The 14,092-nt window shown below is 41.3% G+C and overlaps 1 protein-coding gene across 14 annotated transcripts in view; it reads left to right on the top strand.

Moving 5' to 3' along the window:
* The window catches only part of AP1S2 (adaptor related protein complex 1 subunit sigma 2), a 144,463-nt gene that overhangs the window by 67,935 nt on the left and 62,436 nt on the right, over positions 1 to 14,092 (top strand). For 4 of the 14 annotated variants that reach the window (XM_089693641.1, XM_089693638.1, XM_089693642.1 and 1 more), the window contains exons 5-6: positions 876 to 1,032; positions 4,023 to 4,333. The exons of 4 other annotated variants lie outside the window; for them this stretch is intronic. In XM_089693641.1, the coding sequence (XP_089549767.1) occupies positions 876 to 998 (123 nt within the window). In that variant the 3' untranslated portion in view covers positions 999 to 1,032; positions 4,023 to 4,333. Of the gene's footprint in view, positions 1 to 559; positions 657 to 875; positions 1,033 to 4,022; positions 4,334 to 14,092 lie in introns of those variants that run through there. 6 more of the 14 variants (XM_089693644.1, XM_089693649.1, XM_089693645.1 and 3 more) reach the window with 4 other exon arrangements.

Raw genomic sequence — 14,092 nt, 5'->3', positions numbered from 1 at the left:
TTGGAGCCTACAGTATGTTATAAAGGGCAACGGTATCCTTAGCAGGGGCTGCATGGATCTTGACAGAGTATTCCTTCTTTGCTAATAATACTTCATTATAAATAAGTGTTATCTATATCCTGCATTTGTATCAGTTATGTCTATTTTGAAGACCACATCACATTTGCGCATATAGAATTAAGTGACAGCAAGGTAGTTTAGCTGGCTACATAGCACAATCTATTGGTTGGACATTAGGACAAATGTGAGCTGTTTAGAATTAAACCTGTAGTAAAGAGGAGGAAACTAAAGCAAAGGAGGACAATAGTTGTAGTTGAGATTTTGAGAGAATAATTTGAAAATAGTGCCAGATAACAAACTGCAGGTATTAAGCCTGTTGGAAAAAAGAGTCCTTCTCTTATTATTCAATCACCCCAAGGAAGCTATGCTTTGCCATTGTCACAAGAGTGAGACTTTGCTCAGTAATCTATAATTATGCACATATATTATCAATAATATTGATGGATAGCAATCTCTAATGGAGAAACCACATTTTCACCTTTTGATTTTATATTTGTAGAGTCAGAATGAAGACTGGGGAGGTTACTCAGAGGATATGCTTTGATAATGGCCACCTCTGAGGGCTTAGCCTACTTGAAACAACTCCTTTGAAACGGGTAATTTTAGCATTTTGGTGGCATGTATTGTGGGTGCTGTGCAGAGACTGCTGCATGACATCTTAATGTTTTCCACTAAAAAAAAGGTATCTGGTATTTTGCCTATAAGCTGACATGCCTAGCATGACCTCATCATGGGGAGTGGTATTTTATTACTTCTAATGGTACCAGTACACACAGTGGTTTAAAAGTGTCATCCAGCTAACACTGATATTTCAGTTTTGTGTAGATACTGCAAGGTTGATGTATCTCAGTGGAAAGATTATCACGGGAGAAACCTTGGCCACTCTTGCTGCAGATATGACAGAACAAAGCATGGAAGTCTCATCCCTCCAGATGTAGTTTTGATAACATGTAATCAATGGACAATTCAGTGGTAAGTGTAAGATTTCCTTAGAATGGATTCACTTACCTTGCCTTAGTTATTACATGTAGTCTGCAAATTTTGGGTTCTACTGCAGGCCCACTCACTTCTGTGGTAGTCACCCCACTACTATGAAAACTGTTCTAATCTGAGAAGAACATGCCTTTGTGTGACATAGCAGCTGTGTATACAAGGTTAAAGGGGTTAATTTACTAAAGGCAAATAGACTGTGCACTTTGCAAGTGCAGTTGCACTTTTTAAGGGACGTTGTTCCAGAGTTTAGTAAATTAGGTAAAGTTTCACTTTGGAAAGAATATCCAATCAAATACAAGGACAATAAAAAACAGGATTTTTTTCTTGCATGTGATTGGATGATGGAAGTCAGCAGAGCTTCTACTCATTTACTAAGCTCTGAAATAAATTCCATTGCAGAGTACAACTGTACAAGTGCATAGTGTATTTGTCTTTAGTATATAAACCTCAGTCTTTTACATTTTCACAGCTATTTTCTTTCAATTAATAATTATTCTGTCCTTTGAAAAAAAATCATTGTGTGTACAGGACCTGTTACTAACAGCGGTCATTAAGGGTGTGTGGTACAGGCTTATTTTCTCATACTAACTGGTGTAACTTGTCTAATTAAATGGGAACACTCATAATGCTGTTGGTGAAAAATGTTGGGTCAGTAACCTTGTTCTGGTTTGATTTTATATCCCAGCACAAACACATTTTCACTTTTAGATCATTCTTATTAATGGATTCCAGTAGGGTTTAAATTAAGCTTTGTCTGTTCATAGATGTCTGTGTTACCTGACTGAATTATGTGCTTTGTTGCTTTTCTGTCTCTCTTGGATATAGCTATACATAGGGATTATTGTACAGCTACAGACAGATGAATGTTGGTGGAGCTACAAAACCCCATCAGCATTCCCTGCTAAGAGGAGCTCAAACAGATGTGTACCATGTTGTACAGAATTTATTGAAGCTTTCCAGCAGTGTGCTTGTTATGAAGCATAGATTATACCTACTTGTGAACTAAAGGTGCAGGTTTAATAAAGCATAGAAGCCATTAGGGTCACACAAAATCTTTGTATTAGTGCCACAACAACCTCCATTACCAAGGTGCACAAGACACAGTAATGTACTGGATGCTTCATTTGCTTTGTGATGTATGCTAGTGTTGCTGAATGCAAGTCAGTTCAGGTGAAAGGTACTTGTTTTTTTTACTTGCACTTACCTGTGTTCTGATGGTGCTGGGAAGCTTCAAAGAAACCTGTAGGGAGCATTAAAGCAGTGCTGCTTGAGCTGCAGTAAATGAAAAAATGTTGCCAGGACAGGAATCCTTGTGTGTGAGTGTACAAATTCTTGGACATGTACATCACTTTCTTGTGTGAATGGTATATGTAAAAAAAAAAAAGCATACAAACATTGATCATTTTCTTCATTCTCTGTGTGTGTGTGTCACATACTTCTACAACACTTCTTTTTAGCTGTAGAAACCATCCTTCCTGTCTTCTGTGGTGTAATGTCATGTATGCCCTTCATTCTTATTCCAACATGACCAGTGTTCCATCCTCCAGGTGTTACTGAATGGCTTCTGGAGCTGAGAGAATTAGATATTAGACATTTCCTTTCCAGTGGTTGGATGAACATACCTCTGACTTTTCAGGACTTTATTCACAACCTAGCTGTAAACATAAGGATTAGCTCACTTTTTAAAAAAAATGCATATCTTTTTGCAGGTAACATTTTTTATTAGCAGCCTGCAGAACATTACACCAACGACCAGTAGATCGTGAGTGCAATGCAGGGCTCTTGCAGACTGTCAGTGTAAGCTGTCTGTTGGGTACCTCGTATGGGCAGGCAGTTACTGAATGACAGGAAGAATCCAAGAACTTCCTAAAGCTCTCACCAGTGTCAGCCACAAAGGCTGATGGTAGTTGTAGTTCTCCCATTTACAGAACTCTGTGAATGAATGAGGTGGCTGGGTGGGTAGAGCCTCACATGGCTGCATTTTTTTTTTTAAATTGTGACTGCAGGTATAAGGAGAGGATTGGGGCTGAGAGCTGAAGGAGCAGGAACATGTTACATGATCCACCCTAAAAATGGGTGGAACTTGTAACCTGTTCCTGAAGGTCAATTTTTCCTTTGATCCTAACAAAAGCTGACCATATAGTAGTACATTTTCGTACAATTGGTCCTACGAAAAATCTTGCCAATATATTTTTTAAATGCCATCAAAGACTAGGCGAACATCGTTCAAAAGTATTTCAAAATTGAATTCCCTGAACAAAAACTACATTCACTGTTAGGAATTTAATTTGTTTGGTAAACAAATTTCCATCCTGCCAATTATTTATATATTTTTTTTCTCAAAAGATTGTCGATTTGACCCATTAATTATTACAAAATCAAACGAGTTTTCAGAAAACCATAATTTTAACTAAATTCTACTGGTGTATGGTCAGCTTTGGTCTGCAGCAGCATCATTGTTGACATGTACAGCCAGTGGGTCTAGTAACATGCTATGGAAACTAAGGCAAATACTTGTTTTCCATACTATACCCTTTGTTCAGTAGCTGCTGCATTCCCCTTGGATGAAAGCAATGGTTTTCTCAGACATCTTACATATAAACCCCTGACTCTCACTCCCACTGTCTGTACTCTGTACTGAGTATATGCACACAGGTGTTTATATGCCATCAGAAGAACAAAAGTTAACAAAACTCTAGTTGAATTTCTTTTGTTTACCATATACAGTGTGTGTGTGTGTATGTGTGTGTATATGTGTGTGTGTGTGTGTGTATGTATATGTGTATATATATATATATATATATATATATATATATATACACACACACACATAAAGTTATGCAAATTACAGTAATCCACAACAAACATCAGTCACTTTACAAGGAAAAGAATTACAACAGCATTCATAGCAGTAACATATTTGGTTTAAGTTTTACAAAATTTTAACTTTTTTATAATACATGTTGCAGTTTGTTTTTCTAGAATCCCAAAGAAACCATTGAAGGCAGATGAAAACAGAATGATATGTGTCATTTTATTTTGAATCAACTTTTCATTGACGTCACTGTAAAGAAACAGTAGCAGGATGGACCAAATGGCAGCATGCCACAGTTTACAAATAGGCAGTGCAGTCATGAAGGCCACGGCAGATTACAAGTCAGATTGGTGAAAGACCAGTTCTCATCTGTTGCAGCATTTCTGTGCTTTGTTCCTTGCCTTCTTGTATAAGCCTGTAAGTGTACAGTGTGCAATTCTTCCAATAAATAAACCAGAGAAATTCCACGCATCTCCTGACATTTCACGATAACCGGCAAGTTTTCCTGAGCAGTCATAGTTGTTTCATGTTCGTCTTCAGAGACCTCTCAAAGTCCTTGAATCCTCTTTCGTTATAATGTTGTTATTTCAAGCAAGAGTAGAGCAGAGGCAATATCAGAAGGAGATACTGCGGAATGTAAGCCATGGCTCTTTCGTGGGATATTTTCTCTTGCTTTAGCTAAGGGGGTCAAGAAACTGAAATTTAACGAGATGTGTATAGAAGTAATTAATTAATAAGTAATAATTATAAATGAGAACATTTGTTAAACTTTTATAAAGATTTTTGGTTTAAAGTGGTTACTGTAGAGGCGATATTTTTCCACACAGAGCTAACATCTTGTCCAGTAATTCTGTTACAAGTTGACTATTATTATACAGGCTTTACAAAGCGCCAACAGTTTGCGCAGCACTTTACAACATAAAGTGGAACAGTAAAATTACAATACAGAAAGAATAGGAGGACCCTGCTCATGGAGCTTATAATTTAAAGGAAGGGGGAGGTGTCACAAAAGTCTGCAAGGATGATCTGATGGAGATGACTCAAGTACAGTTCTTAGGTGGAGGTGGGTTAGGATTCCCTGAATAAGTGAGTTTTTAGAGATCGTCTAAAGGCGGAGAGGGTGGGGGCTTACCAGGCATGCTATTGTAGGGAGTTCTAGATTATAGGAGAAGTTCTGGGGAAGTCACGGAGGCAAGCATGGGAGGAGGTGACAAGGGAGCTAGAAAGCAAGATGTTTTAGGAGGAGCAGACAATTTGGATGATATCTGCAGATGAGGTTGGTGATATAGCTAGGGGCAGTGTTGTGGATGGCTTTGTGCATTGTGGTTAGTATTTTGAATTTTATACGTTGAGCTAGTGGAAGCCAATGAAGGGATTGGCAGAGAGGGGCAGCAGTCGCTGAACGGTTAATAAGGTGTATAAGTCTAGCAGCAGCATTCATAATGGACTGAAGGGGGGTAGGTTAGTGAGGAGGGAGTTGCAGTAATCAAGGGATATAACCAAGGCGTGGATAGGTTGTTTTGTTGTGTTGTTAGTCAGGAAAGAGCGAGTTCTGGAAATGTTGTGGAGGTTGAGGTGGCAGGATTTACCCAATGATTGGATGTGGGGCCCGAAGGAGAGGTCAGAGTCTAGGATTACACCTAGCATCCTGGCTTGTGGGGAGAGACCAATAGTTGTGCTGTTTATGGTAAAGTAATGTTGAGGGGATCAGAGAGGAGGAAATATTACAACCTCATTTTTAGAGAGATTGAGTTGGAGGAAGCGGTGTGACATCCATATTGCTATATCGCTCAGTAGATTTGTGATACTTGAGGGGGTGAGCTGGGGAGTAGAGAGATCTGGTTGTCGTCAGGGTAGAGGTGGTATTGGAAGCCGTGGGAGGTTATCAATTGGCCCAGGGAGGAGGTGTTGAGAGAGAAAAGGAGCAACCTAAGGACAGAGCCTTGGGGTACCCCAACGGAAAGGAAGAGGAACGGAGGAGTTGGTGTTGTATGTGATGCTGAAAGTGTGCTGAGAATGGTGAGAGGAGAACAGGAAAGAGCTAAGTCATGGAGGCCAAGGGAGTAGAGTTTACGGAGGAGGAGCGGGTGGTTGACTGTGTCAAAGGCAGCGGAAAGGCCTAAGAGCATAAGTATAGAGTAATGGCCATTGGTTTCAGCAATTAGTAGGTCGTTAGTGAGTTTTAGTAGGGCAGTTTTAGTGGAATTTTGTGAGCAGAAACCAAACTAGGGGATTGAGAAGGTTGTTAGTGGAATAGCAACTCATATGGTTGTGGACAAGGCGCTCAAGAAGCTTGGAGGCAAATGGGAGCAGGGAGATGAGTCTTAAGTTATTCAAACAGGTGGGGTCCAGTGAGGATTTTTTAAAGTGTTACTAAACCCACAACAGTCAAATCAGTCTGTATATGCAGTAAAGCATGCTTGTTATCATGCTTGTTAAACTCCCTGTTTAACCCCTAGCCTACAGGGCACTTATACCCCCTTCCTGCTCAGGCCAATTTCCAGCTTTCAGCGCTGTCGCACTTTGACAATTCCGCGGTCAAACAACACTGTACCCATATGAAATTTGTATCATTTTTTTTGTGACAGATAGAGCTTTATTTTGGTGGTATTTAATCACCTCTGGGTTTTTTATTTTTTCTTAAACCACTGAAAAGTTTGGAAAAAAAATGTTTTTTTCTTAGTTTTTGTTATAAAATTTTGTAAATAAGTGATTTTTCTCCTTCACTGATGTGCGCTAATGAGGCTGCACTGATGTGCGCTAATGAGGCTGCACTGATGGGCACTGATAGGCTGCACTGATGGACACTGATAGGTGGCACTGATAGGCACTGATGAGGAGGCACTGGTAGGTGGCACTGATGGGCATTGGCAGGCATCACTGATGGGCACTGACAGGCGGCACTGATAGGCAGCACTGTTAGGCGGCACTGACGCGCACTGTTAGGCGGCACTGACGCGCACTGTTAGGCGGCACTGACGCGCACTGTTAGGCGGCACTGACGCGCACTGTTAGGCGGCACTGACGCGCACTGTTAGGCGGCACTGACGCGCACTGTTAGGCGGCACTGGCGCGCACTGTTAGGCGGCACTGGCGCGCAGCACTGATGGGCGACACTGACTGGCAGCACTGATGGGTGACATTGAAAGGCAGCTCAGATGGGCACTATGTGGCATTGATGTGCACTGGTAGGCACTGATATGCGGCACTGATGGGCACTGGCACGAGGCACCGATGAGCACTGACGTAAGGCACTGATGGACACTGACAGGTGGCACTGCTGGGGCTACACTGATCATCAGGGCACACTAATCATTATTGCCCTGATGTCCCCTCCGCGGAAAGCCGATTACCGGCTCTCCTCTCCTCTTGAGCTGTCAGCGTGACAGCTCGAGAAGAGAGAAATGCCGATTAGCGGCATTTCCCTGTTTACATGTGATCAGCTGTGATTGGACACAGCTGATCACATGACCGAGCTGACATCTTCGGCTGTTTCCGTGATCGCTGATCTGCTGTGTCCGAGGGACACAGCGCACCGCCAATCGCTGCGCTGCGTGCTCCCTAAGCCACGCATGCGCAGTGAGAATGGGAGGACCTCACACGACGTCCTTTTTAGAATGAGAGAACCACCTTACACCCGTCATATTACTATATGGCGGGCGGGAGGTGGTTAATCTTCTGCATTGTGTAAAAAGGCTGTTTGATGCTGTCTTCTCTGATCCTCCCCTTCTTCCAGTGCACCCCTCTTATCTTCTGATAAAACATATTGTGTGGAGACACTGCACATGCTCAGTTTGGTGTGTATTGCTAGAGAGGTGTTTTTTGTTTTTGTTTTTTTATTACTTGGGAGTCTGGGTGAGTGAATCATTTTCTTGAGCCAGGTTTTGGTAATAGCAAGTAGGTTGAGGGAGTGGGGAAGGAAGAGGTCATTGACAGAGGAAAGTTTGTTGGAGACTGAGCAGGCATTCCAGAGGGCACATAAGAGGGGGGTGTCTGGCTCTTGGAAGCAGGGCAATTGAGATAAGAGAGTGAGGGTTACAGCTGCTGCCAGAGAAGGGAGACTGCTGCTTCTGCGGGTGGGAGTTTGATGGTGGAGGGCTAGGGTTTGGGGCGATATCTCTGGAAGTTAGTAGCAGTAAGAGGGTGAGGGAGGTGAGAGCAGGATTTATACGAGGGAAAATGCCGCAGTTATTTGGGAGTGGTGACATTTATGTGGGCTCAGAGCAGGAGAGAAGTGCAATAATATTGAGAGGGCACACGTGATTGTGAAATGTACAAGTTGTGAGGTGGAGAGGAGGGGTAAAGAAATGAGAGTTTGAGGTGAGAGGGCATTATAGCTAAAAAGGAAGGTTAGTAAGAGTATGTTGGAGGGTTAGGAGAAAATTTAAAGGGGAAAAAAAAAAAAAAAAGGAAGGCTGAGGGAAATAGAAATGAGAGGAAAGGGCACTTGCAGACTACTGGGAGTGGAGCACTAATGTTTGTACCTGCCTTTATTGAAGTGCCTTAGTTGAAGCGTCATGTTTAAAGTGTCATGCACTTCGCACCGGAATGGCACTTTGCACAAGGAATAGCCAGTCTGTACCCCATGCATTATTATTATTTTTGGATGCAGCACCAAACACATTCATTATTCCATGTCCTTCAGGATGCTGCTTCATGTGAAAAAAAAAAAATCCTTCCTTCCTGTTGCCAGATACGGTCTAGAGTGGGAATCTTCCAGTTCGGCAGGAACTAGTATCAGCCGCTTGGAATGTGAAGGAATTTCTACCCCCTCCACCAGTCACAGACCTTGTACTATTATTGTCCCACAATGTCTTGTGTTTTTTGAATAGAGGAGGGATGGATGAATGACAGGATCTCACCTGCCTGTTCACAGAACATGGTACAGTAATAGAACAAGTTTATGTTGATGGCAGGAAGGGGGTGGATGAACAGTGCAGTTCTTTCACTCTCGCAGCCACTGATGTTAGTCCCTGCAGCATAAGATTGCTGCTCCAGGCAATATCTGGCAGCATGATGGAAAGATTTTTACCTGAAGCAGAAGCTTGCAGGATATACAGTACACACCATTGCAGGTAACTAATGTTTGTGATCTCTGCAGCCTAAAGGACAGTGTAATCAGTCCATATTCTCCATCATATATTTTTTTGTATTTGTTCTGCATCTGCTGTTTCTTGTGCTCCCCAAGCCCCCCCACCCCATCTCTTTATATGGCTGGATATAACACTGACCTGACACCTGTTACTTTTGATCATGCACTGTGCAGCTGACAGCATGCCCTGGAGTAAAGCAGTACTTGCAGGGAAGTTTAAATAGACTTTAAAGCCTGCATGCCACAATAACTTCATCAGTGGAGATTTGATTAGGGAAGAGGCTTGGTTACTCTTTCTGCTCCACATAGGTTGAAGGTACACACACCAGCTGCACTTATGATACCCTTTTAGGCTATGTTTTAAACATTTCTTAGTTTACGTTGAATGTATACAAAGAATAATAGACACGGGGGGCAGTAACAAAGGGCAGTACATAAAACTTTAGTGTAAATATTGGTGCATTTTCAACATTGCCATTATACAAGTTCTCTGTGCTGCTCCCACCATCTGTGCCAAATAACTTTAAAAGTGATATGCTTCAGTTTCTTTTATTGTCAGATAGCATACGCTATCAAGCAGTGTTCTCAGTTAAAAGTTCTTCTAAAATATCCACCAGTACCACACTGACATAAATACTGTAGTGAGATGAGGTGGGCAGAAAGGAGCAGAACTGCCAGAGGGGGGAGTAGAGATGGGGGTGTATGGACGTACAGTTTTTCTGTCATGAAACAAATTAATGGCCTGTTTTGTGTGACACTATTAATTGGCGCATAAAATGCTAAATAGGTTTACAGATAAAAATATATTTATTTTTCTCCATTTGTTAAACCCTCTGCCTGAACTTAAAATGGTTGCAAATAAAATAATGGGCTCTGGCCAGGCTTCATTCTTTCACACTGCAAGCCTGAGATGGATTCTATATGTTGCCACAGAAGATGTCAAAGTATGGCATTCTTGGTCACCATAACCCTAAAACTATCAGGATATGACTGATTCAGCCTTTAACCACCTCCTGCCCGCCATATAGTAATATGACGGGCGCAAGGTGGTTCTCTCGTGCTGCGAGGATGTCATATGACGTCCTCCCATTCTCACCGCGCATGCGCAGCTCAGGGAGCGATCGGCGGTGCGCTGTGTCCCTCGAACACAGCGGATCACTGATCACGGAAAGAGCCAAAGATGTCGGCTCGGTCATGTAATCAGCTGTGTCCAATCACAGCTAATCACATGTAAACAGGGAAATGCCGGTTATCGGCATTTCTCTCCCCATGAGCTGTCATGCTGACGGTAATCGGCTTTCCGCAGAAGGGACATGTACACTGATCATCAGAGCACTGATGATCAGTGTGCCCTGATGATCAGTGTAGCCCCAGCAGTGCCACCTGTCAGTGTCCATCAGTGCATTGTATCAGTGCCACATCAATGCCACATATCGGTGCCTTCCAGTGCACATCAATTCCACATATCAATGCCCATGTGAGCTGCCTTTCAGTGTCACCCATCAGTGCCAGTCAGTTTCACCTATCAGTGCTGCCAATCAGTGCCACTTATCAGTGCTGCCAATCAGTGCCACCTATCAGTCCCAGTCAGTGCCGCCTAACAGTGCCAGTCAGTGCCACCTAACAGTGCCATGTATCAGTGCTGCCTTTCAGTGCCCATCAGTGATGCCTGTCAATGCCCATCAGTGCCACCTACCTGTGCCTCCTCATCAGTGCCCCCTATCAGTGCCCATCAGTGCAGCCTATCAGTGCCCATCAGTGCAGCCTCATTAGCGCACATCAGTGAAGGAGAAAAATCACTTATTTTCAAAATTTTATAACAAAAACTAAGAAAAAACGATTTTTTTTTTTCAAAATTTTCAGTGGTTTTTGGTTTGTTTAAGCAAAAAATAAAAAACCCAGAGGTGATTAAATACCACCAAAATAAAGCTCTGTCACAAAAAAATGATACAAATTTCATTTGGGTACAGTGTTGCATGACCGCGCAATTTTCATTCAAAGTGTGACAGCTCTGAAAGCTGGAAATTGGCCTGGGCAGGAAGGGGGTATAAGTGCCCTGTAGGCTAGGGGTTAAACAGTGAGTATAACAAGCATTCTTTACTGCATATACAGACTGATTTGCCCTGTAGGCAAGGGGTTCATATTGCCATATCAAGGGGGGTAGGGTCAGGAAAGTTCAGCCTAAAATAACATGGTTGGTTTACAGTCCTGTGTTAAAAACAAAGACTGGTCACAGTTTTAAAGCTTAGTGTAACCAAGAATAGAAAAATCAGCACAAGGGGACATATCGTACATTCAGTAGGATGTGTCCCTTGTGTTGATTCCTCAGCTGCTAGTAGTAATTTTTACTCCATCCTTACATTTTGAGCATGATTTGCGAACATACAACCTGTATGTCATCAGCTCACGCAGTGTGGTTCTCAGCAAGCTTAGCAGAGTAGCAGCACATGAATAAGAGACTGTAGACTGGTCAGTTTAAAGGCCCCCATTGGTGATCTCTCCTGATATGCAAGTTGCCTATCTTGCTAATTTTTTGCTTTCATTGTTTACTGACTCATTGATTCAAAGTATTGAAGCCACAGGCAGCCAGATTTTTCAAAAGGAAGTCTTTCATAGCAGCTTTGTATTCCTGTTGTTGACAGGCTTCCTTTTAAAAGAGAAGGAATATAGCTAGTTATTTTTCTAAGAAATGTAAATGCAAATTCCAATATGTCTAACTTTGAGCAGTTATAAGGACGCTTACATTGATATTTACATTTGATATAGTTTTTTTTTTCACAGTGGTAACCTAATTTATTGGCTTATTGAATAGAAAGAGAGTTCACAGCACATCACAGCACACGGCCTGTACATGTTTCAGCTAAAGCTTTGCTTTATGAGTGACGCCCTTTACAGAAATGTTTTATAATTCAGAGTAACAGCTGCTACTGGTTATCGCTCGATAATGCTGCATGAATATAATCCTGTGTCTCTGGATATATAGCTATAGTTCTAAATGTTTTGAAAGAATCCTATCTGTGCATTTAAGAAAGGTAAGTATCTGCCTGAATTAAGGTGAGGATTGCATGACACGAAGCTGGTACAGTACAAGGTAACCTTGGTGAGATGAGGATTTAGCTGAAGATGTATTGTCAGAGCTCCTCAGCTGTCTGCATAGTCTGAGTATTGTCTAAACTTACTCCTTTCTCATTAAATTAATGATGCCTCTTCTAATGCATTATGCAGGGTGTAAACTGGCTATTATCTCAAACGCAGATCATTTTCCAGAAGCTGCAGCCTTGGAAGATCTCTTATTATTATGATAATGGAATTCTGGGGTTTTATGGCGCTGTCTTTCAAGACTTGATTCTGGGAAAAGAAAAACAGAGTAGAAAACAGAATTTTGGTGCCTTTGTTAAACATGTGGCCAATGTAATGAAATGTAGCTGACCACTTTTCGCTTTATCTTAATAACTGTTTCATCATATCTCACTAAGGTAGAATGTACAGTTTAGAATTAAATGCTACAGATTTAAAGGGAATGGCATAAATGGGTTATCTGCCAATAATATAAAAGAAATGTGTGGATTTGTGGTGATCATTTTAGACCCAGATACTGGTTAGGGAAAAACACCCTTGTATTTGCAGTTGTAGCCAGTCTGTGCAGGAAAGCTGGTATTATAGCATGTACATTCAGATGTAATCATGATCTTTGGGCTCCATTATAATAGAATTGGGGGATTGACTACAGCAAGATCGCATGAGCAAAATTCAGAACATCTAAACATAATTATTGTGATACTGTATCCCACCCATAAAACTGTTTAATAGTGTTATTTCACACCGATTTGATGCAAAAATTTGGATATAGATAGACATAATATATTGTGTGTTATATTATAATTTGTGAATGCCAGATTAAAGTGAATGCAGAAATTATTTTTACACATATTTAATAAACTTGTGGCTCAAGCAAAACATATTAAATAGAATGTCTGCGCAGAACCTATGTTTGTTATGAGTAGAGTGGGACAGGGTTTCCCTAATTTCTCCTCATTTTTCTATGAATGATCCACTATAGGGCTTATGACTCAAAACTGCTGGGTCACTCGCCCCTTAGTGGATTCCCAATTAGAACATGTAAAGAGCTCACCAAGACTGGTGTCAACCTTGGCTTGACTGAAAAGCCAGACTTGGCCTGTCACTGGTGGGGTGGAGGACGTTCTCATACTCAAGCCCTGGACAACAATGTAGACCTAGGAAGATATCACATGCTGCTTTACTCAACTTAAAATGGAGAAATCTGGCTTGGATGTGGTTACCTTTTCAAAAATATTTGATAACTTAAATATAATCTTCTATGGGTGGGCCTCATATAGGAATTCATGCTCAAGAGCTATGTTTTCCATCCAGATAATCCAGATTCCAACTGTCCTTGTTTTGTAAACCTGGAAAGAAATACGGGGCTGTCATTGCTAGCCTTTTCAGAAAAGTCAGGAGTCTTATATGCAAGCTTAAGTTTATGAAGCCACTGGATCTGCATGATAGCCAAGCAACCAGCATTTTCAAGACAGATCAGCATTGGCAGCCTCTATAGTTATCTTGCTAAAAGCTTCCTTTAATACAGGTTAAAAGAAGCAGACAGTTGCTATAAACACAACAGTTCTTCATACATCGGGCCTTGTGTCATAAACGTAGTTGTCCATTTTTGCTGGTTCTCTTTTTTCTTAGTCTTTGTCATTTTATTTTTCGGAGCTAATAGTCCAATTTGAAAAGAACAGTCAAAGTGTATAAAGAGAATTATGTTTATGTATATCACCTCTATGAAAAAGAGTGTTATGAAATCATAATAACATTGTTAACCAACCCTTTTAACTTTCAATCAATGAAATTAAATTAACCCTCCATCTCTGAATTACAGTGGGCGGTTGGCATGTCCAGCAGCCGCTAATGATTCCTGTTATCTCAGTGATTTCTCTGTGTACAGTCTATGACAGTGGGGGAGAATCACAAAGAGTTGTATGACATGGATTCAATGAAGTTTTCCCTGGCAGTGTATTTTTATAGCAATTATAAGCCATTTACAGGCTTCTTTTATCCTGCAAGTTCCATTTGTTTTTACAGTTTTTAATGCTTTGGTTTGTATTTTGTTT

This window comes from Staurois parvus, unplaced genomic scaffold, assembly GCF_062004578.1.
Source record: "Staurois parvus isolate SC_StPar_1 unplaced genomic scaffold, SC_StPar_1.0 ptg000635l, whole genome shotgun sequence".
NCBI classification, from domain to species: domain Eukaryota; kingdom Metazoa; phylum Chordata; class Amphibia; order Anura; family Ranidae; genus Staurois; species Staurois parvus.
This window is presented reverse-complemented; position numbering and strand designations above follow the sequence as displayed.